Genomic DNA, 25600 nt, shown 5'->3' with positions numbered 1-25600 from the left:
ACTCATTTTTGGGATGGGATTGGTGGTGTTGCAGAACTTTCCCTTATAAAGACACACTTTCCGTACTTGTTCTTTATTCACGAATATAATGCCGGCAAGGAGGGTTGTGAAAGTGCGGTTCCAGGGCTTTGGAGCTGCTCCGATAACCCCACTCGTGTACAGCTACAAACACACTATAATTCTATATAGCCAGGTATAAAGTACATATATGCATTGCTGCGCTAGAACAAACATAAAAAACAGGAAACTACACAAAAAATTGGAACCTAACAGACGATCCCCAATCTCATCGCACTCCATCGAAGTTGTTTGCTGCCTCAGGTGATCTACAGTACTCGTATTGTGTATATAGGTAAGTATATACTGTATAGTATGCGATATAAATATACAAAAAAAACATCGCCGGTAACGCCGGACTACCACACGCTGCACTTTTCCGCCGGATTCATTGTGCTGCCCAGCGGGCAATTGTAGGCGCTGGCGAAGTCGCGCGAATTCGAAAGCGGCCCCAGGACACGGACGAATCCCGGCGAGTGGACCGCGGACCGGATCTTGGTCAGGGCGTCCTCCGGCCGCATCGATCCGCACCAGATTTGGGCGTAGTTGAGAAAGAACAGCTGGTCGTGGGTCATGTTCAGGCCGGGCAACTGCTGCTCCCGCCCGTGCAAGGTCTCCCATTTCTTGTAGGCCTGAGAAGGGAAGGAAGGGGGTTACTATATAGAAATACATCTATCTCGGCCAAGAACATAGTTCCCTGATATGCCTTTAAAGGTAAGAATGTTACTTTTCCGAGATTTAAATAAAATCCAAAGATTTTTTAAGGATATGTAGCAGGCTGATAAGACTATTCCACGTAAGGAACTATAGAGACGTACCCTGAACGCCTGCTTTAGGCCGCCGTTATCGGCGATGTTCTCGCCCTGCGTCATCCGTCCGTCCATGAACATGTCCACCTCGTTGATCTTGTACCGCGAGTACTGATCGATGACGCACTGCGTCCGCTCCCGAAAAGCCTCGATGGTGGCATTGTTCCACCACTGCATCATGTTGCCCTCCTTGTCGAACTGCCGGCCCTTGTCATCGAATCCGTGGGTGATCTCGTGACCAATGACCACTCCGATTCCGCCGTAGTTCAGTGACTTGGGGAAGTGCTGACTGTAGAACAGAGGCTGCAGGATGCCGGCGGGAAATACTAAGGGATGTGAGGAATATTAATAGGCAAGAGAGCCCGACTGAAGGGAGGCGCCGCACCCACCTATATCGTTTTTATTCGGGTTGTAGAAGGCATTCACCACCGCCGGTTCGGTGGTCCACTTTTCCTTATCCACTGGCTGGCGGAGCAGGCGCAGCATCTTCTCCGACTCCCATTGCAGGATGCTGAGGACATTGTTGATGAAGTTGTCCGGGACAATGGTAAGCTAGGGGAATGAATGGGATATAAGATTAGAGCTCAAGGTATTTACAATACCAAACTAAAAACTAAAAAACTACCAACTCCTCCACGTACTCACATTCACGTACTCCTGCTCCAGCTCGGTGGCGTTGGTCAGCAGCTCCGGGTAGCCGATGCGCTCGTTCATGGAGTCTGCCTTCTCCTTGGCCACCGCCCTCGTCTCGTCGTCCATCCAGTCGTTCTCGGCCAGCAGCTCGTTGAAGGCCGCCCGAATGGTGTGGATCATCTCGAGGGCCACCTCCTTGCTCTCCTGGTTGAAGTTGTCCCGGATGAACAGGGCTCCCACGGCCACGCCCAGCTTCTTGTTGGTCCACTCGACGCACTGCGACCAGCGCGTCCGCTCCGACTGGATGCCCATGAGGATCTTGCGGAACTCCACCCGCTCGCGCTGGTACTCGTCGATCATGTGCGACATCAGGGACATGACCAGACGCCACAGCATGTAGTTGTGCACCACGCGGCGGTCGGTGCGCGCCAGGATGCGGCCCATCTCGGTGAGGTACTGCAGGCCGTAGGTGACCAGCGGCTCGTCCTCCTGCAGGGGAATCCCCGGGCCCAGGGCCGCCTGCAGGTACTCCTGCCACTGCACCTCGGGCACCAGCTCCTGGAGCTCCGGCAGCGACATCTTGCGGTAGACCAGGCTCGTGTCGTGGCGATCCGCCTCCGGCAGCGACACATTCACCAGCTGCGTCTCGAACAGCACCACCTTCTCCAGCTCGTCGGCGGCGGTGGCCGGATCGGCGCCCAGGAGCAGGGCCACCTGCGTCATGTACCGGTGGTAGGCCCGCCGGTCGTTGGCGCTGCTCTCCTTCAGGTAGTAGTCCCGCGAGGGCAGCGCGTACTGCAGCTGGTCCATCTGCAGGATGTTCACCGAGCTGTTCTTGTCGTCGGCGCCCACGTACAGCTCGATCATCACCGGCTCGCTGTAGTTGAGCCGCAGCAGGCCCATCAGCCGCTCCACGGACAGGGCGGCCGGCGCACTCCAGTCCCGCTCGATGACCGGCCAGCCGCCCAGGGACTCCAGCACCTCCCTCAGCCGCCCAGTGCCGATCTTCCGGATTTGAGCTGCGAACGAGCAGAGCTTCTTTCGGTTACCTACTGTCCCGGGGAAGCCAGGGTGGGTGGGTCGTTCAACTCACGTATGTCCATGCAGCTCTTGAAGAAGGTCTTGGCCTTGATGGTGGCCCTGTTGTCGCGTTCGTCGATGGGCTCCTCGAGCACGGCGCGCAGGATGACCTGCTGCTGGTCGGACAGGACCTGCGGAGGAGGGGGACAGCCTTTAGAAACAGGACCTCACCGGGACACTGCCCGAGCGCAGCAGTTACCTCGAAGGTGCTGATGGAGCTGCGGTCCTCGGGGATGGGGTGCATCTTGTTCCACGTGCCGCAGGCGTACTGGAAGAAGTCCTCGCAGGGATCGGTGTTCAGGTCCATGGCCGAGAGCAGGGAGGCCGCTGTGTTCGGGGCGGATCGAAGGCAGTGACACCGTGTTATTGGGCAGTAAATCAGGCGCCACCACCTGGGAAGCGCGTCAGCCGGCGAGCAATTAGTGGTTCACCCCGTTAGGGCCGTAATTTATGCCGCCCTTGATCGCACCGGCCATAAACTTGGCTCACAAATCATCGCCCCCAAACCTGTGCGATAAGCGATGGGTCCCCAACTCAACTTTTCCCGAGATGCAACTTTTCGGTCACCCGAACTTTGTGAATGAATGGCTGGAGCTAATCGCCGAGCACTTTCCAGAGATAGACCTGCATTGTCGACTGGCTGCACGGCCAATCCATAAATCAACGCCGTCTCGCGGAATTCCATTATCTCGGAGGGCCAAGTGCGGGATTCATTAGCGGCCCCTCAACTTTGAGACACTTCTCACTTCGGGGAAGGGCTTTATTGATTTATAACCTAGCTAAGAACTACAGAAATATTAAAGCAAATTGCATTCCCGGGCCGTGCCTTCGTGTTCCCTTCCCTGGAATGCCAGCGAGGGGAAACATAATTACACAAGTTATTACCTTCCACCCCTCCCACAGCCATTTCCCAGGAGGCGTTTACCCAATTCAAGTTAATCATAGGTAATTACAGGGAGGACATAACGAATAACTCTCCGCTAAACGGAGGAGCCCTGCCTCAATTAGGCATTCGATTAAGGATTTGGGTTACCAATTCGGGGTGAATCACTCGAAGAGGCACCCCGAAAAGCACGCCAAGTGGAGCACTGGAATCGATTGCATCGCCTGGTAAGGGCGGCCATGTATATTTCAGGGAATGTCCTGCACCCGGACAGCTGTAGTCGTCCGTCCATCCACCCGCACGTGTGTATCCAGCGGCATGCCGGCCAGTCAATCACTGTGGCAATTTCCTTGGCAAGTGACTTTGAGGTGTTGCCGGCTGCCCGCATTGCTTGACAAGTGCATTTGCTATGGACGGGTTCGTGGAGCAGATGGTCTGGTCCCCACCGCGGGCCAAGTGCTCGCCCACCCCGCGTCCCGTATCGCATTTCCCGTGCCGCACGCCCCGACAACCGGGCACTTAGCTATCTTAATAGCTGATAAATAATTTACAGCTCAAATAAAACCGCGCATATTGGACGGTTGTGTAAGGCCCTGGCACATCTCGACCACCCTCACCCAACCCTGGGATCGCCCGAGTACAGTTGGGTTTCTCATGGTTGGAGCAAAGGCCCTATAAGGACACGAGTCATAGCACTCGATCTGTGACCATTTAGGAGGAAAGTACTCTAGTCCCTGTCTGCTGTGAGTAAAATGGGCACTTCGCAGGTCTAACATTTGGGGGTTTATTTGGCATGCTTCGAGGATTATGTATATATAATAACCAACTTTACTTGGTTCATAATAGTTTTCCCATCAAGAAAGGTAGTGAGTGAAGTTAAATGGTCAAATTACCATTGGGACATATTCCTCATCTCATAGGAGGTAGAATAACTCCAAAATGGGGTTTGAGCAAGGTGGTATTTCAGTTGATTGAAGTGCACCATTAAAGCCATCTAGAATGCCAGCTCCTGCCAGCCAGCAATCTTCCCCCGACATTTTCCAGTAGATCTCAGCTTACCTGTTCTCACGCACTCCTGGGTCATGCAAATGCTCTCCGCTCCCTCGTGGCCGGATCCCGAATCCTGGTTCCACCTGCCTTTCGGCCTGTCATCGTTGCCTGCAATTAGAGTTGGCATATTTAGAGTGTGTTCGGCTTTCCCATCGCCGGCATACGCGGCGTATGAGTAATGTGGGCTGGGGGACGGAGGCCAAGTCGGAAGCCTCGCCAAGACGACGAGCGATTCGCGGGCCACTCAAGATAATTGAATTTGAATTTTTCATTAAAAAGAGAAGCATCCTCCTCCTCCCTGGCCTTATTGAATTAAAATAACGAAAAGCTAAGCCCCATGGCCTCACCGCCCCACACCCGTTGGTACCCCCTGGCCATCGATTGCCGCCCGGCAGGACACATGTTGCATGTCGTCCTTGTCGGGGCTGTCAATAAAAGTGGGATGTTCCCCGGGCGTCGGAGATGGCAGCTTAGTTATTAATTAAAGCGATTCACCCAACCGAAGCGACCGCCCAGCTAATAACATTTGCCCGGCGTTAATAGGTTTAAGTGGATCGCAAGTGGCCAGTGGCCAGTGGGCAGTGGGCAGTGGGCAGTGGCCAGTGGCCAGTGGCCAGTGGCATGTGGCCAGTTGCCCAGTTGGCCGCTTGGGTTGAATGTCCAGGAGCTGCAGCAGTTGTGTTTCAGTGGGGGAATTTCATTAGGGTCTGGACTCGGGGAGGGCAATCGATTTAGGAACCCTTGATTTGCCATAAAATGTTCTACTTTGGTTTATTGCCTGCCTCTCCTCAGCTTTAATATTGAGGGATCGACCATTTGCTTTTATTTTTAACTCTGCAATGACTTCGATTATTGAATATTAAACGAAGCTAAATATATTAAATAAAAATACTTGCTCATCTTATACATATAAATTATCATCTCAAAAGAAATAGGTTTGCAGTTGAACTAAAACCGAAAAAGCTCTGTTAAATGCAAAACAAACTACACAACATCCTCTACAAGGAATACCAAAATGACCCGCATTGATCTCAGGCTGATTTGCTCAATTTCCCACAGTTATGGGTCCGACTCACTTTAAGCTTGAATGCAGGAAAAGGCAGAAAATCGATGGGTGAAAGGGGGTGGAAATGGAAAAGCGGAGAGCGGGAGGAAATCATAGTCAAGGCCAGAAGAGGCCTACCACAAGTGGCTGCTGCTGATGGCGAATGCCGCCTGGCGATGATGACGATGATGACGATGGCACCGGGTATTTACAGCGATGCCGCCAAAGAGATATTTTTAAATCGTTATAAAAAGGAGCAGGCTTTGATGGTGCCGCCGCCCGCCATCGATGAATGAATTTTGGCGCAAAATATTAAAAACACTCTTTACCACGGTAAATATAAACAGGATAATGGTCGGCGAGGGTGTGCGAGTGGGTGGGCCGTGGGTGTGTGTGCATATTCAATTAGCATAAGGAGCCGAGGAAGAAGCGCGATCGATTGGAACGGCCGTTAAAAAATTCATAGGCATCCCCGGCCATGCCGATTGATTACTTTCTGTCCGTCCTCCTCCCTGGCCCCTGTATTTCGGGTTCTTCTTTCGGTTTCTGGAATCGAGGCGGCACATGAACATGTAAATTACGCCTCGACAGACATCCTGCGCAGGAGCGTCCCGGTTCGCAGCTCTTGAATATTTCAGTTGCTTTGAATCGCATTATTCCATGTGCTGCCAAACGAGTGCAGGAGGGAGTCCAGGGGCGAGGGTGTAGGGCTCCACCCAACCACCTCGGAAAAGAAAAGAAGGGCAGACAGTGCGACACTGCCTCAAGAAATGTAGATTCTGGGAAATACTTCCTACTATTCTCTAATTCCTATATTTATTGCAATATTTAAAATTATTATTTCATTTTTTTATTTTATTCAGATAGCACTAGTTTTCCAAATAATATTAGTGGAACCCCCAATCAACTCCAAAAATTGGTTGTTTAAATTATATCTCGAGTTGCGCTTAACCAATTTTGGTGATATATGATTTAGTTTACAACTATAATGACATGCTTTTATTTTGCCGAATGAATAACAAGGCTACATTGAGTATATTGTGAGCTATAGTACAACAAACAAGCAAAGCTTCATAGAACTGCTTAAGGAAATAACATGAAACCCTGCGTTGATCACTACTAAAGTTAAAATTTCAGGCGTCAACCAATGCAAACAATGAAATAAAATCGAAATATAATTAAATAAATAAATAAAAAAAAAATTTGTTAACTACTAAGTAAAAAAAACGCAATTTCTTAACTTTTTGTTGCTCGATAAAAATGTTGCCCCACTGTGCTGCGAACGACTGGCGCACCGCAAAAAGGCGAAGGCAAAGGCAAGGAGGAGGGCTGCCATTGTTGTTGCCCCGCTGCCTGTTGACATATTCTGTAATTGAATTTCAAACAGGCCGCAGTACAAGGCAGGCAGGCCAGGAAGGGACAGGCGGAGATTACAACACCCGGCAGATCCACATCCACACCGGAGTCCACCAGTGGCAGCCTTCAGCCTGTTGCGTTCCACTCCCCAGCACAAGGAAATTGAGTTTTGCTCCATTTGCTTGAGTCACCAGCGGCCAGGCGCTAAATTCAGTTAATGATGGGGATACCAGGGGAGCAGGGCCAGCGAAGCCGGGGACTCAGGAGCGCAGGATGCCTGTTGATTGGCTGCTGACCCAGTAAGCCCCAGTCCGGCCTGCCAACAGGTGAATGTATGTGGGCACTTCTGCTTTCTGAGTCGAACAGCGACCATTTCACTTATTTAGCCTGTTCCTACTTCTATCGAACGGAAACCCACTGTCATTACTGTTTCTAGATAAACATATATTGGCTTTGAGTCAAGGAAGTAGTTCCAAACACGATGGATGGCTAGTTCTTCGAACGAAACAAGAACAAATCGCAAACGTATCGCTGAATTTACTAAAAGAGTGGCATACGCCGAGGAACACGTTTTTAAGCTAATGATGCAAAACTGAGATTTGTTTAGTAAGCTTACACATTTCATCACCCTATCTTTTACACAGATATAGATACAGAGATATGCGGCACCTAAAAACTTTCAACGCCTTTATCTGGAAATGCTATTTATTGAGGTATGCCACTGTTCTATTAAATGAGCGATATGTCGTGTACTTATAAATCACTTTTGAGACGAGAATAATTCCCACATTCTTATGCAGAGATTACACTCCTTTCTGGGCTTTGAAATTCCATTATGACACCTGGAAATTTCGTTATGAAAAAGTAACCAAATACCTTTAGATAGCATTAGATAGGATGGTAATATATTGGGGGAATGGAACTCGAAATGATGGTAAATGGTATTCACAATTTCCCACACACAGAGAAATATGCAAGTAAATTGTTCTTAAATTGAGAACATTCGTTCTTAAAAACCGTGTAAGTACATTTTGATATCTTCGTTCTCAATATTATAAATATAAGTAATTAAACAAATAAACAATGTAAATATTACCAGTTTAACTTCAGAAGTTTCCTTAAATTAAGCACATTTTCAACTCAGATGAGAACGTCACAATTCTCTCTGTGTGGGCTTAATAAAGTTCTCCTTGCGGAAGTAACCTCCCCAAGAAACCTTCTAAAAATCTGTAACTCTTCTCTAAGAAATGTTAAACCAAAAACTGAGCTATAAAACAGCTGGCTTCTTGGGTTCCCAGTGCTGTACTCCCAAAGCTTAACCCTTACCTGGCTCCAGGTGGTATAGCTGGCATCGCTGGTGGACGCTGGCGAAGTAGATGGCCAGCGCCCCGATGGCCGCTCCCAGGACGGTGAAGGCGATGGCCAGGACGAGCAGGCGGCGCCGCTGCTGCGACTCCTTGAGCAGCCAGTCGCTGTGGCCCCCGGCCCCTGCGGCTCCCCCGCCGGGATTCCCCTGCGCCGGGCTCCCACGCTGGATGCCCACGCCCCCGCTGCCGTCGGGCGCCAGGAAAACGACGGTGGGCAGCTTGTTCTGCTGCTGCTGCTGCTGCTGCGCCGCCTGGTGTGGCACCTGTTGCTGCCCCAGGAGCGGCGACACCACCGTGGCACTCAGCTCCTCCAGCGGCACATTCGCCTGCAGGTAGCCGTTGTTCAGGGGCTTCTCGAGGTGCGGAGGATTGGGAGCTGCTGCTGCCTCATGTTGCTGCGACGACATCTTGCCTGCGCCCGCCTTCTCCTCGGGCGCCTGATATGTGGAAAGCGGCAATCGGCGGTCGGCGGACGGCGGACAGGTGGAGCGGTACGGCGGATCGGCGGTTCAGCGGTCGGCGGACCGTTCGCAGTTACAGCGACGACGGCGGCGACGCTGGCAACATCAGCGGCGATGGCACTGGCGAAAGTCCAAGGAAAGACACTTGGGTTAGGAGGTATCAGAAAGATAGTGTTCGGCGGAATCGTGATATACGATTGGTCTTAGAGGCAGGGCAGTGATGGGCATGGGACAGGGTCAAGAGCTGAGGCCTAATTTATGGTCCCTTTGGTGCGCTAAGCACTGATAATTTGCCTTAATATTTTTAACGGCATTCTGTATAAATGGCTTAAGCTATTTCTCAACTATTTTAAATGTTTTTTGTGTTTTAGCATATTTTTGTGAAGAGCCATTATATCTCAAAGCTTTTGTTTGTTACCCATTTCTTATTTTTTAACCAAAAAAAAATGCAGAAATTATAGGAAAGAAAAAATATGGTACCTTTTTTCTTCTCAAGCTCAAAATAATCACAAAGTAAGGCACCTTAGCAATAGCTACATTATTGGCTAATTAGAAAGAAAAAATACAGTTTAACGTACATAAATGTAGCTTTCGAATGAAATAAAAGAAGTATAAAATATTGAACATTTACGATTACCGCAAATTTTGTTTCAACGTTTATTGAAACCTGAGAGGTCCACAATTGTTTAAGTTCATACGACAGTCACAATTTGCTAAATATGTTTCGTAGTGTAAAAGCTATGGGTCAACTCGTTTTTAGGAAAAACTGGATACCATTTGAAAGACCTGGTTTCGAGAAAAACGCTTTAGCAAGGTCAATTTCATTACTACTCAGAGCTGTCATTTTAAAACGAGATCGTTTTTGAAACATACAGGATTGGTCAAAAGTATTTTCACAAAATATAAGTGAAATATACTCGTAACTGAAACTTGCTTCGTTTAACTTTTGGTATCAATGGAAAGGAAATTTAAATGGCGTTTGAATGATACACTACTTTTCTTACCCTATTTACTGACTTATTGAAAATTCCAAATTTGTGTGAAAATCTACTTTTTAAATTTTTTTCCTCTTTTTTCGTCTTCAAAATTTAAATTTTTTGATGAAAAAAGTTTGTTTAAACAAAATTAATAGAAACTGCAAAAAAAAATTGTTCAAAAATTATTTTTCTTATATTTTTTATGATATATAACATATTTTATGGATGGGAATTGCGCGAGTAAGACATTTTTAAACCCATTTATATTATAAGTAGATTTTTAAAAACACACACTATCTATACAATCAAAGAAAAAGCAACTCGAGTGTATACCTAATTACTAACCAAAAACAAAATAGATATATTTTTCCTGAGATATTTTGGCACTTCGCGGTAGTAAACAGATTTTGTTGAACTGTTCTAGCCACGAGTCGCATGCAAGCGCGCTCCACTGTAGGCGGGCCCTCGTTTTATCAGACATCTGAGTGGACCTGAGGCCAGACCGGCCAACACCGGACCCAACCAGATCTCCCACGATCGGTGCGGGTCGGTCGCCAGGCTCGTGGCCGGCGCCGTGTCGAGGGCCCACTGTGGCTTCTGCCGCGCAAAAAGAGCAGCACGCCCAGAAGCTACGGCCGCACGCTCTGCCCGAAGACCGAGATCCGAATATTTTGACAGCAATGATCTGCTGAAATCATCTCCTTTGCGCGGCTGTTGTTCTCGGCCACTGCTGATATGGCCGGGTGTTGTTGCTGCCTGCGAGGCGGTTGTTCTTGTTGTTGCCGCCGTGACGCGCGATCAGGGCCAACGTGTTTTTCGCGCAGTCGCAGCGGTAGCCGGCAACTCGGCAGGGGATGCAAAGCCAGACAGTTTGTTGTGGCGCGGCCTACAGTGAGCCTCGTTTGCAAGTCGAAAGGCTTAGTTTGTAACCAAAAGTAACCAAGGAAGGCAAATACACTTGGCTCGGTTGTCAGAAAAGAGGAAAAATAAATTAAAGCTATTTTAAGCGCCACACAACTTGACCCCCAGGTCCAGCTGGTTAAAAAGAGATTGCTAAAAAATCACAAGTTAGATGGAGCAAAGATTCAAGAGGTATCCCACTTTTAGAATGGATTCAAATTTGATTAATTACGATCTTAAGCCTCAAGCTTTTGGGGTATCTAGAGACAGAAACGATAACTAATATTACCTTTCAGCTAATGGTTGTTTGATTGGCGTTGTAAAATTCAATGAGATAACTTATTTAGCATTTAATTTATGGACACGCCCGCAGGGAATTACTCTTCTATTGCTTAAAAATAACACATACACTAATTAGTTTAGCTCTGTACAAAGCAGTTTCACCTCTGTTCACTAATCACAAACAAAAAACTGAGGTCCGAGATGTTCTGCACACCCGATCTTACTTTCTAACCGATGTCCACTGTGACTTGGGCCCGGATTAATGCGCGGCAGATTTGCAAAACTCGAAACTAGTTAACCCAGCTGCGGCGACGGCGACGGCGACGCCGACTGTGGCCGCGGCCGTATCATCCACATACTGTCTCCAGGCCGGCGGATCGCATCGGAATCGGAATCGGAATCGGAATCGATCTGATCCGATCCGATCTGATCTGATGCGATGCCAGGTGACGGATCGAAAGCCGTCGCAGATCCGAATCTCGAGGCGCCTATGAATATTCAGTGCCCGTGGGGCGCACAGCCGCGATCGTCGGCGAAGGGTTACTAAAATTGGGTACTTTGCGGGGCCACGTGAAATGCGAAACGCCATGGTTTCATATCTCGCACATTTAAGTGGGAGAGGAGGAAGCGCAGATAGAAACTCGAACGGAGCGAGACAACTAACACAAATTAATGCGCCCGCCGTTGAATTCGCATCGTATTACCGCAGCTGGTTCACGAACTAAGCCAAAACTCTCAAATTTATAATGGCACAGAAAAAAATTGGTTCTTCTGGCGAATCAAATCTATTATGATGTTAAAAATGTGTTTAAAGTAGTTTGGTTCGGAAACGTCTGCAGAAATAGCATCAATGTGTCGTATCATAGACGATAACCTTAGTATTGATCACAGCACAGAAAAAAATGGGTTGTTCTTGGGACCGGTTGGGGTTTTCTTACATATTATTAAAAAACATTTCCTTTGAAACCAAAAAATTAATTGGTTCCGATATTATCCGTAGATATACCATCAATATATCATATCTTAAATAATTATCACTGCACAGAAAAAAACTGGCTCATCTAGGGAGCAGTTTGGTGTTACTATTAAAATATATCTCTTTTGAAACAGGGTCTTAAATATATTCTGACCTCTTTAAATAGGGTTTATTGGATCGGATACTATTACTTCTTAGCTACAGGAAGGAATGACAGTCGGACTGTATTAGTAGGTATATAATCAATGTATCATATCGTAAATGATAACCTTACTGCTTATCACTGCACAGAAAAAAATGTCGCAACACTTTTGTTAAGGCCCACTTGAACCGAGTGTCAGAACTGATATTTGAGATGCTACGATAGTATCAAGAGTGGCAATAGCTAGCTTGTGATCTTATTTTTTCCTGTGCACTTTCCGGTTTTTGTTGATAATACGTTAGTGCATTACTTTTTGATGTGCTGCTGATTTTGGTGTTATTATCTCCGTAGCTGCGCTGCGATTACCGTTCCTGTCCCTCGCCGGGGACTATGTCTCTATTGTTTATATCTTTTACGACTTTCACCGCCCTCGGATTGATTTGTTTGTGTTTTGAACTAGCCGCTCGAAGGCATTTGCGGCTCGCCGTGGGTGCGAGTGGTGCGCGCCAGTGGGCTCTCTCTGTCGCTCCGCTGGGACCTGGTGCCACTGGGTAGTATTGTCTGCCGCAAGCGCGCGAGGCGACTTCTCGATGCCAACTGAGCGTTCTCAACGCGTGTCCTTAGCTTTTAAGCAGTCGCTGTCGCAGTCGCCGCCGCTGCCGGCGTCGCAGTCGGCGCCGGCAGCGGCAACGGCGAAGTGAACAAAGTATTGCCAATGGCAGTGACACCCCAGGCCCCAGAGGCTTATATTAAATTAATGCTAAGTTGGTTACCGAGCCCCGAAACGAATGAGCAGCGCGGGTGGGGGGATGTCGAGATGGTCCCAGCTCGCCGGTCGAGTTGTGGATGGTCAGGCGGGAAGGTACCGGAGCATCAGGGCACAGGCTTCCTCGAGAGACTAAAAAGCGGGGGCAGAATGTCCGAGTAATACTGGTTTGCAGGCTGTAGCGCCTCAAATGGGATCATAAATGTGATCACTTGTGATCTGCTCTATGATATTTGCATGAGGTTTCAGGGTTGGAAACAAAATCCTTATTTTCATTTATATTAATTAAACATAGAGATATATATATACTTTTTTTGGTGGTGGATCAAGAATTGAAATATAAAAATTCAATACAAATCAAATACATATTATACATACTTTTTACTTTTTAACCTTTTACATGGCTTCACATCTATTGAAAATTAAAAACCCATTCAAAACTATAACAAAATCCTTATTTTCATTAATAAATGTAAAATATAAAAAAATCAATACAAATCAAACAAACGAATCAAAATACATCCCATATATATAGTTAAAATACCCAATTAATATTATAAATATATGTAGATATATTATCCCCCATATACCCTACCTCAATATTCCTGTCTTACATTTAAATGCTTGTGTTATCCCTCCACCTATTGCTCCCCCCTGATAATACTTAAATCATAATATCGGGGACAATATACCTGTCTCTGTGCTGTCAGGTTGAATCAGAACTGCTCGAAACGTTAGGATATCGGAAGGCCCATCAGCAATGATGGATGTTTACCGCCCAATCGAGCTGCAGACGCCGCTGTTTACCTGGCGGACGAGGCGACCTCCTGCTACCTTAACTCATTACTATTACTACGTACTGCCGCACTACAGGTGCCGCCGATGGGAGCCCATTTGGCACGTTCCACACACAAGGCGCTCTAATCGCGGCTCGGTTTGTATTTTGTTTCTGCTGCTGCGGCTTTCGCCCGGCCGTCTGCGCCAGCCAGCATGACGCTGTACCCACCTCGCACCTCCCGGCCGTGGAAGAACCACCCACAGAGCCGCCCTCCCAACCACTGGCCACTGGCGTTGGCACTATCAGTGCGTGATCATCGTGTCATTGTCAATGGGCCCCGAAAAATTAATTACCACCCCGTCCGATAAGTCGGGCGATTAGGGAGCACTCCCCCGTCCAAGCCACCGAGCCCCATCCCACCGACCCACTCCCCACCCGCGAAAGCAACCCACCTTTTGGCCATCCCGTGTTGTTGCTTTGCGACACTTGTTCTGGCCAGGTAATCGGCGGAATTGCGTTCTCCATTAGGTTTCGCTGATTGATGGAAGACCTGTCTCCAGTCCGCAGTCCCCCGCATTCCCGAGCGATCTTGTATTGGCAGCCCTGTCGAAAGCCCTCCCACAACCCAGTTACCCTGTAACGCAGCCAAGCCACCCCTAAACCCCATCATTTGATCGATTTTCGCTGGCTGATTGCTATCCTAGCTCACAAAAATAGATTGAAAGTTTTCAAACACGCGCTTTAAGCTCCAAAAAAATGGGCGCCCAACAGGTGGAGTGATTACACGGCGAGAAAGGGGATGTTTTTCTTTCATTACATAATTAAAAATTAATTAGTTTCTTTGACAGCTATAGGTAAGAGTCGTTTTATTTTTATTCGACATTCTTAAAAATATAAAAAATAATATTGCCAATATTACAAGATAATATGTCAAAAAACACCAAGGCTATAATTTGCTTTATATTGTTTTCCCACCACTTTTCGGATCGTTTATATGACAGCTATATGATATAGTCGTCCGATTTTGATAAAAATCAAATTCGAAATTAATAACTTGTTCAAAAATGTTTTTTCCAAGTTTAGGAGGTTATACATATGCTTAAAAGCACCAAAGAAATACTTTTTAACTCCCTATGGGAGCTATAAGATATAGTTGTCCGATCCAGCTGGTCCAGACTTATAACAACCCACAAAAAAGAGAGACAAGCTTGCGTAGATATGGACGGACAGACGGACGGACGGACAGACGGACGGACAGACGGACATGGCTAAATCGTATTGGCTAGTGATGCTGATCGAGATAAAAATAATTTATGTTTTTAATATTTAACAACAAGTAATCCTTGCTAGATTTATTGAGTATATGTACCCTGCTTATATTCAGATAATCTTTTGTGTTCTAGACATCGGCTGCAATCGCATTTACAACAACAAGCTATCACTTTATTATTTTATGATAGTATCGAAATGATAAGTGGAATTATACATCGAACAAAAAGCCAAATGAAACTGCATCGGGCTTAAAAATAGGTATTTGAGTTTTCGGGCCACAAAAATTTGCGACTGGAAACACTTCTGTACACTCCAAAAAATATTCACACATTAATGTTGCAGGACCTTTTTTTCAGTGCACTCGCGTGCGTTGCTACCACAAATCAAAGTCGTACACTTGGAGTACTCCTGCACCTCTGCACCGTCGAATCGCGAAGGGACATTGACACCACTTGGTTACCGGTTACCTGGACTTCTAGTTTTGGCGCAAAATCTTTCCCGGCACGTGCGTGGCTGCTTTTCCTCGTTTTCCTGTTGACATTGGCGGATGGCGAGTCCTTGGGCGCCATATGGCAGCCCAAAATCAACTTGGCGCGCACAAATTACTCGGAAAATCTTTAAAAAAGAATAACTGCAGAACCACCGTTGAAATATTTTATTTGTATGCTATTAAAGAAGACTATTAAAACACTTTTCCTATTTAAATTTGGCGTTGTATTTTGGCTATGTAGTTCTTCTCCCGGCAACCGCCTTCTTCCTTTCGCATGTTTGGCAAGCGACTAAAAATTTGTTTAATCGCTTAGTTTGCCGGGCCGGTTGAAGCAGAGCTTTTTGTGGCGGAAAGCTCGATGGCGGTGGAAGAACACTTGTTGAGCGGCGCGCGTCCGAACGTGCTAAACTAATGCTTTTGCCAGCCAATTTACCAAGTTGAAGCAACATGAAAAAGGAAACCAAATATGTAGATTTTAAATCAACCAATAAAATAGCATTTAAAAGCCCCGCCCTTGAGCGGTTGAAACGGTTATTTTTTGCCAGCACTGGCTGTGGGGTTGCCGGAAAACCGCCTCTCCTCCACAACGTTGCCACCCTTCGTCACTGGCACACTTGTCAAGTTGTTCTTCTCCCGTGTTTATTTTTTATCGCCTTTCCTTTGCTCTCGTGTTTCTATGTTTTAGCTCAGTTTTTCGCAAACTCTGTTTTCAATCTCGTGACAAGTTTTTCCGGCCGACCGGGAAAATGCTAAATCAATTTCACCGTTTGTTTTTGCTCCTCCTCCTCCACTTCTTCGTAGGCGTGGCGTGGGCCGAGGCGGGGCAGTGCCGCCGCCTCAGTCGCGCGGATATCGAGGGCAGACTGTCCACGAAAACGCCTTACAGGGCGATCGCCAATTACGACGAGACGCCGCCGAAATTCGCCGGTTTGTATTTGTTGTTTTGCACTTACAGTGGGCACCCGTCAAGAGAAACCAAACATCTGTTGTGTCAGCTGGCAGGCAACTGTGCGATCTCCATTCAGTGAACGCACAGTGGGGATATTTATTGCAAGTTAAAAAAAAGAATTGGACATGAACAGTTTATTTCTAGTTTTCTTATAGCAATTTTTTCGTCGTCATCCAATTTAATGTTGGCATAAATGATAAACTTTTTACTAAACTATAATTAGTCTTTCATAATCAAAAGAAGTTTGAATTCCGTGCACTGATTTGTCAAAAGGAAATTTTGACTTTGCTTAAGATGCTTATAAGACCCCGTTTCTTTTAGCCGGTGTTTACTGTCCCACCTTCATATGGCTGCTGAAACAGCTGATCTTATTTATCGCCTTTACCCGTTTCGCCCGTTAAGGTTGCCACCCGACCCGCATCTGGTACATCATTCGGCACGGAACCCGAAATCCCAGCGAGGCCGTAATTTTACAGGCTCAAAATCGCCTTTCCGAGATAAAGCAACGTATTCTGGATCAGCCGAAGCCGCCGATTTGCTCCGCTGAACGGAAGAGACTGCGCCAATGGAACTGGAAACACCTGAATGCCACCGAAGACGAGAAGCTGCTGGTGGCGGAGGGCGAGGACGAGCTGATTGAGCTGGCGGAACGGATGCAGAAGCGATTTCCGGACGTTTTTCCGGAACCGTACAGTCCGGAGTGGTACTACTTCAAGTACACGGCCACGCAGAGGACGCGGAAAAGCGCTGCGAGCTTCGCCACGGGCTTATTTGGCCGCAATCGCATCCATTCCGTGCGATATCCGGCGCCCCTGCACGAGGATCCTGTCTTAAGGGTGAGTCGTTACGAATGCTCGCTACGAAGGTAGTTTTCTACATGCCCCGTTTACAAAAATTCGTTTATTGACATTAAAGAAATCATATTCCATTGCCCTTCATTACCTTACCACCTAATAGACACCTTCTCAGAAAACCCCAGCAAAACCCAACCATCTATAATATACCCGAAATAATCTTCCTAAAAACGTATTAGTTAGCAAATAGTTTTAAACTTAAATTAGCTTCCATAAATATATTTCAAATCGAGCGCCTAGAATGCACCACCCAATATTTTAGTATTTCAGCTCGCCAAGGGAAAGGAATAATTTAGGGTATTTATTCCGGTATACACTAAAATATACTGACTCCCCACTGAAATGTTGGGGAGGTGGCACGGCTAAGTTAGCAAAGACACCCTCGCCACACTTGAAAAATACCGCAAAGATACCGTCCTAAAAGTATATTTCCTACAGCCGGACGGTATTATTTATAGATAATTTCCCGGCCACACTCTCTATTTTCTGCGCAATTCTTTTCGTATAATTTGATTAAACATAAATAAATAAACCCCTCGGCGAGTATATAAACCCGTGAATGCGCCCCGTCTTCCGCCAAAGATCGGCGGAGCAAGTGGTACGGTTTTTATTCTGGCCCGACCGCGTTTCAGGCGGCCAGGCGGCGTGTTTTCCGCGAGTTCTTTTTAACCGTATTCGGGAAATGGGCCGCGATCCGTAGGCGGAAAACGTGGAGAGGAGGAACGAGGATCGCGGAACGGGCTAAGAAAAGCGGCAAGGCGTCGAGGAGGAGAGCGAGGAAGTGCGAAAAGCGTTTGGGGTTATGTGCTAGAGTCCCCGCGGGGGGATTTTCAGCTGCTTGGATCCGCGACAGAGACGTAATCGTTCCGGGAAATCGCTCGCACCGCCCAGCACCCGCTCGCCACCGACAGAGGCGAGGAGAAAACAGAAGAAAACACGCAAAACATGGCAAGTGCCGTTCGCGCTAAGTCCGCCTCTGCCGCCGTCGGCGTCGCAGACGACGAGAGCAGCGGCGGCGGCAGCGGCAGCAACGGCAGTGTCGCGGAGCAGGGGGTGTCCTCCAGCCAGGCGGAGGCCGAGTCGTTGGCCGCCCTGCGCTCCCTCATCCGCAAGAGGCGCGAAAAGTACGTAACCGATAGATGGAACGACCCACTGCTCTTGATAACGGAGAAGCTGGAGCAAATCGAACTCTGCCAGTCCACCTCGGAGGAGCACTTGGCCACCACCGCCGGCACCGCCCGTCGCGAGCCCTCACAGGAGGACCTAGTATATGCACTGCGGGAGTTGGTCAGGAACATAAAGCCGGACGACCACTCGCTCCTCCTGATCGTCAAGCACATTGAGCAAATATCCGACATACTGGCCTCCGATGGCCAGGAGCAGGCCTCGCTCAGCTGTCTGCGGGACCTGATCAAGACCATAAGGAAGGAGTGGCCGCGGGACGAGAAGCAAGTTCACCTCCTGTTGATGAAAATCCAGAGCCTACAGATCTGCTTCGGGGAGCGACTGCGGGACGAGAGGTGCCCGCTCTCCCTGCAAACCAAGAGGCACGTGGAGCGCATCCAGGCCATGATGTTCGAGCGGCAGCCCTGGCGCATCCGCGAGCGCATGAAGACGGCCAGCGTGGCCCTGGTCCTGTGCCTCAACATCGGCGTGGATCCGCCCGACGTGGTCAAGATCCAGCCCTGTTCCCGGCTAGAGTGCTGGATAGACCCCAGCTCGGTGTCGCCGCCCAAGGCCATGGAACTTATTGGGAGCAACCTGCAGATGCAGTACGAGCGCTGGCAGCCGAGGGCCAGGTACAAGAAGTGCCACGATCCCACCGTGGAGGACGTCAAGAAGCTGTGCACCTCCCTCAGGAGGAACGCCAAGGGAGAGCGAATACTATTCCACTACAACGGCCACGGGGTGCCCAAGCCGACGGCCAATGGGGAGATCTGGGTGTTCAACAAGACATTCACGCAGTACATACCGCTGAGCATCTTCGAGCTGATCACCTGGATGTCGGCGCCCTCGATCTACGTGTACGATTGCTCCAACGCCGGGATCATCATCAACTCCTTTCAGCCCTATGCCGAGCAGCACGAGCACGAGTTGGAGAAGGCGCTGGCCGCCGCCCTGCAAAGAGGTGGGGTACAGCAGCTGGTGTGCGGCTCGGGCGGCGCCGCCAATGTGACTGGCAACCAGGTGCAGCTGCCCAACCAGATGGTCAGCTACAAGAACTGCATACACCTGGCCGCCTGTGCGGCCAACGAGATTCTGCCCATGAATGCCCAGCTGCCGGCGGATCTGTTTACCAGCTGCCTTACCACACCCATAAACATAGCGCTCAAGTGGTACGCCATGCAGGAGAAGCTGGGCATGGTGCCGCGCATCCAAAGCGAGCTGATCGACAAGATACCTGGTGAGGTCACGCCTTCACTCAACCAATGTCCCCTGCTAACCATTGAATACCCTTACAGGCAAGGTCAACGATCGGCGCACCATGATGGGCGAGCTCAACTGGATTTTCACCGCCATCACGGACACGATAGCCTGGAACACGCTGCCGCGCGAGCTGTTCCAGCGCCTCTTTCGCCAGGATCTGCTGGTGGCCAGCCTGTTCCGCAATTTCCTGTTGGCCGAGCGTATCCTGCGCAGCCACGATTGCACTCCCGTCTCGCTGCCCGCCCTGCCGCCTTGCTATCGCCATCCGATGTGGAAGGCCTGGGACCTGGTCGTGGACCTGGCCCTGCAGCAGTTGCCCGAGATCCTAGATCACAACGCCCCGTACCGGCAGCTGCCGTTCTTCGAGCACCAGCTCACGGCCTTCCAGGTTTGGCTGGACAGTGAGTCGGAGTCGAGAACGCCGCCGGAGCAGCTGCCCATTGTGCTGCAAGTGCTCCTGTCGCAGGTGCACCGACTGAGGGCGCTTGAGCTGCTGGCCCGCTTCTTGGACCTTGGTCCGTGGGCCGTAAATCTCGCCCTAGGCGTGGGCATCTTCCCGTATGTGCTCAAGCTGCTGCAGAGTTCAACGCGCGAGCTGCGTCCCGTTTTGGTGTTCATTTGGGCCAAGATCCTGGCCGTGGACCCCAGCTGCCAGGTGGATCTGGTCAAGGAGTACAAATACTTCCTGTCCGTGCTGCAGGACACATCCGTCTCCAAGGAGCACCGCACGCTCTCCGCCTTTGTACTGTCCTCCATTGTGCACAATTTCCTGCTGGGCCAGACGAGTGCCCTGCAAGGTCCCCTGCTTTCCATTTGCCTGGAGCAGCTCAACGACGGAAGCTGGCTGCTGCGCCAGTGGCTGGCCATCTGCCTGGGCATGCTGTGGCAGAACTTCGAGAAGGCACGCTGGTCGGGAGCCCGCGATCTGGCGCACGAGAAGCTGTATGTCCTGCTGCGGGACTCGATTCCGGAAGTGAGGGCCGCTGCCGTCTTCGCCTTGGGCACATTTATCAGCTCCGTGACGGACCGCAGCGAGGAGCAGGCTAATAACATCGATCGCATCATTGCCATCACCATGCTAGAGACCGTGGGCGAGGATATGTCGCCGCTGGTGCGCATGGAGCTGGCCGCCGCCCTGCAATGGATGGTGTTGCTCTTCGAGTCGCAGTTCGTGGCCGTCTATTTGGCGGAGCATATGCGCGGCCACGCCTCCGCCGCCTCGTTTGTGATGTGCGGCGATCCGCGGGATCTGACCTCTTCCACGCACAGCCTGGAGCGTCATGTGACCATTCGAAGGGGAGCCAGCTCCAGCTCCATATCCAACATGGGCGGTGTTTCAACCACCTCGGGAGCCGGCTCGTCCGGCAACAGCTTGGGTCGCTCGAAGAGTGGGTCTGGCAGTTCGGGCGGACGAGGAGCCGCCGGAGCTGCGGGAGGCACTAACAGCATACCCTTCCAGTCGATCTTCACCAAACTGTGGCTGGGCATCTGCAATCTGGCCCAGGATCCCTTTCCCCGTGTGGCAGCCATCGCCCAGGAGATTGTGGACCATGTGAGGGACACGGCACTTTGTCCCATTATGGCGGCGAAGGAGGCCACCATGGCCACAGCCACGGAGAAGTGCAGCAGCCTGAGTGTAAGCCTGCCGCCCAGTCCGAACACGAGGGTTAATTACCTGGGCGGCGGCGGAGGACCAGGAACTGGCGCAGCCGGAGAGTCCCCGCCCGTCGCAGCAACAGCCTCGGGCGCCAGTCACTGGGCCCAGAAGCTGCGACTTTCGGGCAGCGGCGGCGGCGTGGCTGGAGGAGATCCCCAGACCATCCTGCAGCGCAAGCTGCGCACCAGCTCCATCAACGATGAGACTGACAGCGGACCAGCCTACTCCAGGGGAGCCGGCCTGGGTCTGCCCAGCGGGCCGACGGAGAGCACCCACTCGGCGCGGAGCAGCGGCAGCGAGAGCAATCAGTACTTGGAGCCCGGACACAGCCTCACGCCGATCGTCCTGACCGAGTTTATTCCCTGGGCCATTTCCTATTTCACGAGGCCTGGCAAGGAGCGCTACAGCAGTGCCGAGGGAGCAGCGGAAGAGGGGCGCCAGCGCCACCCAGTGGATCGCAACTCCGCGGAGCTGCGGCGCAGGAGAGTGCGCTTCTTGCGGAACGATTTCGTGCGCCGGCATGCACGCCGCCAGCACCAGGAGCAGAGCGACCGATTCGGCTACGATGTGTGCGTGTGGAACCGGAAGACGCAGTTCACGCCCTCCATCGTGAAGCTGCTGCCGTATGAGCCGCAGATTGCGGTGGCCTACCGCGAGAAGGTTTTGGTCTACGATTTCCAGTACAATTCGGTGCGCACCTACGGTGCAGAGGCTCTGGGAGGGGCCAACGCCACTAGCTCCAGCTCCGGATATGGATCGGGTTCCGGATCCTCCTCGTCGCTCAACGGCAGCACTCCGCGGAAGTCGGGCGCTCCCCCAGGAGGAGGAGGAGGAGGTGGATCGTCCGCCGCCCCGTTTGCACGCGTTAGCAGCATCGAGTTCATCAATGCCCAGGATATGGCACTCAATCTGGTCGCCCACGAAGACGGAGTGGTGCGGGTCTGGCAATCCTCGCCGCCGGCCAGCTCGGCCACCACCGAGGACTCTCCAAGCAAGGCCCGCTTGGTGACCGCCTGGACAGCCCTGGGCCAGGTCAATCAGCACAGCTACCGCCAGCGCAGCGTGGCCTCCGGAGGAAGCATTGGCAAGGGCGCGGACTCGTCTGGCCTCTCGATGGGTGGCTCTGGCACAGGGAGCATCGTGACCGCCTGGCAGCAGTGCAGCCAACATTTGGTGATAGGCGGCGGCGGCTGTCGATTTATACGCATCTGGGACTTGGAGAGGGAGCTAAAGCTGGCGGATATTCCACTGGGCCGCAGTGAAACCTGCGCCCGGGTACTGGCACCCTACCTGCCCAACATGCGGTCCGATGTGATCCTCGCCGGCTGTGACGACGGCAGTGTACAGCTGTTCGACAAGCGGTGCTCACCGCAGGACGCCCGGATCTCCGTGTACCGGCGCCACAGTGCACCCATCCTGCACGCCAGCTTGCGGGCCAGCGAAACGATGCTGGTCTCCGGCTGCACCGAGGGCCGCATCAGCGTGGCGGACTTGAGGGCGAGCCAGTTCCCCAGCAGCGTCAGCGATGTGGTGCACGAGTGGGACGCAGGTGCCGACGTGACGGCCATAGCCAGTCACCAGATAGCCGACACGGTGGCCTGCGGCAATGCCTCCAAAATCGCGATCTACTCCCTGGACGGGCGGGTGCAGAAGGTGCTGCGGACGAACGAGGGCTTCATAGGGCCCAAGATCGGCCATCCCACCTGGCTGTCGTTCCACCCGTACAAGGTGCAGCTGGCGGTGGGCTTCGTGGACAATATGGTGGCCATCTACAGCCCCACCCCAGGTAGAGATCGCTGTCAGAAATGAGCAGACAGCAATTCAGAGGTTTATTTCATTAGAATATGTACAACTACTATATATTCATGTCATTCTTTAGTTTTAGTTCCCATTCGTGGTGTCCTTACTAACTGGTAATTGGTGTTTGTCTTTGCAGTTCTATAAGGGCTGTGGGAAGTGGAAAACTGACGTCGATAAGAATCCCGAAACCTTGGTCAACGCACGCAGGTTCCTTGCGGAGCCGCAGATGCAGTCAGCAGTGGAGCAGATACGGAGCAGCACCCGGCTGCCGGATCTTCGGCCGGAGGACGTTCAGCTCATGTACACGGTGTGCGCCTTCGAGACGGCTTGGCATCGTCCGCGTCGTGGCTCCGGTTCCCGATCCTCAACCGATTCCGTGTGGTGCAACTTCTTCGACGTAGCCGCCTTGGAGGCGCTGGAGTTCTTCGAGGACCTGGAGTACTACTGGAACGATGGCTACGGCTACGAACTGACCCATCGCATTGCCTGTCCGGCAATCGCAGACATGTTTGCGGCCATTAGGTGAGGGCAGCCTGTGTCTTAGGGGTTTACACTACTTATTTATTTTTGTAAAGCTAACGTGTGCTTAAAATATAAGTACTTATAGATAACTAATATTTTTATAGATTGGATTGAAGCTATTTAAAATGTTTAAGTTCTATATGTAGTCTAATTGATCTTTGTAGATTACTTAATGAGATGTGCGTTCTTTATTTTATTTTATTGACTGAACATCTTGATATTGAAATTTGAAATGCCATTGGCAAACCAGTTTCTGATGCAAATTCTATTCAGGTCTGGTTTTGTACATTATCCGTGCGAGGCTATTGTCATTTTAAAATTAAGCAATCCCCTATGTCGATGTCAAATATTAAGCTAAAGCAACTTTGATTAAGGATTTTTATAAATAGCAATTAGGTTTTTACTTTGTAATTTAGTATTTGATTAATTTTCTATCACGGTTTATAGGCAGTAAGATAACATGAGTTGTGGTAAAACATGTTTGATATATATCTGCATTTCTTCGCAGTTCTTCGGAGGAGGAGCGACGGGCCAACGCCACGTTGTACTTCACGCACTCGGGAACGCTGCTCAAGTTGCTGGCCCACCTGGGATTGGCCCGGGACAAGAAGCCGCTGACGCACAAGCACTTCGCCAGCGAGCGTCGTTGGCGCACGAGCCAGATCGACGCGTTTGCGACCAACTTGGCCTTCCTCCGCTACGAGTAAGTGACAGCCAAAGTGGCCATTATCTGAAATATCTAATGGGCAACATTCCCTGCAGCTGCGAGGAGGAGGAGCCGCAGGTCCTGGTGCTGCACCAGGAGCGCGTGGTGCGCCTGCCCGGATGCCCGCAGGACAAGGACCTCTGCCCGCTGGCCACGCTGCGTCGCCTGTACGCCAAGAGCGTGGACCACTGCAACGTCGAGGAGCTGTGCCGGGTGAAGGCCAACTGAGAGGAAGAATCGGAACGAATGATGGAACCACTGCTGCTGCTGCTGTCTTGCTGCTCTGCCCCTGCCAGTGCAAGACCTCAGGAAAAGGGACTCGTCGGAATGTTTAGGATACAACTGAATTAAACGATAAAGATAGGAATGGAATAGATGCGAAGGAGCTGGAAGATCCAGCCGGGACTAGTTTTGTAAGAGATGAGAGGCCAGAGCGTTATGTGTTGACCAAGTGGCGTCTATGTGTTCGTATGCCTTATTAATCAATGTGGACCATCCAATCCAGAACAAGCGAACTCCGAGGAGGGTGCAGGAGACAGAGCGAGACGGAGAACGCGCGAGGGAGCGGGAGAGGGAGAAGGAGAGGGAGAGGAGAGGCGAGCCCGTGTCACGCTTATATACATATACTTTAGTCTATATACTCTGGCTGTCTCCCCCACTGCTGTAAAGACGTACACGACCACTCTTGGTTTACTTTTTTTTTGTTATTCAGTAATCATACTATACCTTAACCTTATCACGCGCCCCAGCGAAACGGCAACGCATACTGTATATATATAAATACCGATGTATAAGATAATTAACTTAGTTTATTGCCCAACACACCACACATATATACATAGACACAAGCGTTATTTATATGCCTCTATTCAATCGATCCTTGCCCCAAAGGAGAAGGAAACAAAGCGTTCGTTGTGCTAACTTGTGTTATATACCTTTAAACGAAACCGGAAATATATTCAATAAGGCAAGGATATGGAACAAATGTTGGGTTCCTACATCTATCGTTCGCGGCGAGGGAGACCCACACACTTTGTACATAGCACTTACGACTTTAATCACTTTTGTCCCATTCTGTTTGTCCTATCGAAACCCAACAACAACAACCAACCGCAGTAACAAATAAAACTAACGAAAATTCTAGTTTAAAGCTTAGCCCGCTCGGACTTTTCAGTTGGCTGAGGCTGTGGCTGAGGCTGAAGTAGGAGAAACGAAAAATCAATGCACACCTGGGGGCGAGTGACTTGGCTTTCTAGCAGGCTCTTGAACAGTTTCTTCGATTTTCCCCATTGTTTTTGTTTTTATGGGTGCAAACTTCCCGTATTTGCTCAGCGTGCGCCCTGCTAGTGTTTGCGGCCAGC

At 50.2% G+C, this 25600-nt stretch overlaps 3 protein-coding genes across 9 annotated transcripts; 2 read left to right on the top strand and 1 right to left on the bottom strand.

Moving 5' to 3' along the window:
* Positions 1 to 57: 57 nt before the first annotated feature.
* On the bottom strand, positions 58 to 16182 carry LOC108033057 (neprilysin-1). Of its 6 annotated transcripts, none has more exons than XM_050886031.1 (10): positions 16089 to 16182; positions 15302 to 15738; positions 8240 to 8861; positions 4522 to 4620; positions 2779 to 2906; positions 2593 to 2710; positions 1512 to 2518; positions 1256 to 1418; positions 876 to 1192; positions 58 to 689 (listed from the first exon to the last, which is right to left on the bottom strand). In XM_050886031.1, the coding sequence occupies exons 3-10, from the start codon at positions 8685 to 8687 to the stop codon at positions 417 to 419; spliced, it is 2553 nt and encodes an 850-aa protein (XP_050741988.1). In that variant the 5' UTR covers positions 8688 to 8861; positions 15302 to 15738; positions 16089 to 16182; the 3' UTR covers positions 58 to 416. The 6 variants fall into 6 exon arrangements, with proteins under 6 accessions (XP_050741988.1, XP_016962688.1, XP_050742016.1 ...); XM_017107199.3 differs by having other exon boundaries at positions 15302 to 15465; positions 16089 to 16156; XM_050886059.1 differs by having other exon boundaries at positions 15302 to 15500; positions 16089 to 16151.
* On the top strand, positions 16071 to 25394 carry LOC108033091 (multiple inositol polyphosphate phosphatase 1). The gene is made up of 5 exons (XM_017107287.3): positions 16071 to 16251; positions 16676 to 17109; positions 23148 to 23533; positions 24042 to 24236; positions 24296 to 25394. Exons 1-5 carry the CDS (start codon positions 16071 to 16073, stop codon positions 24465 to 24467), a joined length of 1368 nt encoding a protein of 455 aa, XP_016962776.1. The 3' UTR covers positions 24468 to 25394.
* On the top strand, positions 17574 to 23280 carry LOC108033090 (regulatory-associated protein of mTOR). 2 transcript variants are annotated; one of them, XM_017107285.3, is made up of 3 exons: positions 17574 to 19531; positions 19590 to 23038; positions 23148 to 23202. In XM_017107285.3, exons 1-2 carry the CDS (start codon positions 18073 to 18075, stop codon positions 23018 to 23020), a joined length of 4890 nt encoding a protein of 1629 aa, XP_016962774.1. In that variant the 5' UTR covers positions 17574 to 18072; the 3' UTR covers positions 23021 to 23038; positions 23148 to 23202. The 2 variants fall into 2 exon arrangements, with proteins under 2 accessions (XP_016962774.1, XP_016962775.1); XM_017107286.3 differs by having other exon boundaries at positions 17575 to 19531; positions 19590 to 22997; positions 23148 to 23280.
* Positions 25395 to 25600: the final 206 nt, after the last annotated feature.

Source organism: Drosophila biarmipes, chromosome X, assembly GCF_025231255.1.
Source record: "Drosophila biarmipes strain raj3 chromosome X, RU_DBia_V1.1, whole genome shotgun sequence".
In the NCBI taxonomy this organism is placed as follows: Eukaryota; Metazoa; Arthropoda; class Insecta; order Diptera; family Drosophilidae; genus Drosophila; species Drosophila biarmipes.
This window is presented reverse-complemented; position numbering and strand designations above follow the sequence as displayed.

Bases quoted from the DNA above. Each gene is read 5' to 3' on its own strand.
- LOC108033090 (XM_017107285.3), top strand. From the start codon at position 18,073: ATGGCAAGTGCCGTTCGCGCTAAGTCCGCCTCTGCCGCCGTCGGCGTC. The intron at 19,532-19,589 runs GTGAGGTCACGC...ATACCCTTACAG, and splicing joins GCTGATCGACAAGATACCTG to GCAAGGTCAACGATCGGCGC.
- LOC108033057 (XM_050886031.1), bottom strand. From the start codon at position 8,687: ATGTCGTCGCAGCAACATGAGGCAGCAGCAGCTCCCAATCCTCCGCAC. The intron at 4,621-8,239 runs GTAAGGGTTAAG...CTCTAATTGCAG, and splicing joins GCTATACCACCTGGAGCCAG to GCAACGATGACAGGCCGAAA. The intron at 1,419-1,511 runs GTGAGTACGTGG...TCATTCCCCTAG, and splicing joins TGGAGCAGGAGTACGTGAAT to CTTACCATTGTCCCGGACAA.
- LOC108033091 (XM_017107287.3), top strand. From the start codon at position 16,071: ATGCTAAATCAATTTCACCGTTTGTTTTTGCTCCTCCTCCTCCACTTC. The intron at 16,252-16,675 runs GTTTGTATTTGT...TCGCCCGTTAAG, and splicing joins GACGCCGCCGAAATTCGCCG to GTTGCCACCCGACCCGCATC. The intron at 17,110-23,147 runs GTGAGTCGTTAC...TTGTCTTTGCAG, and splicing joins ACGAGGATCCTGTCTTAAGG to TTCTATAAGGGCTGTGGGAA.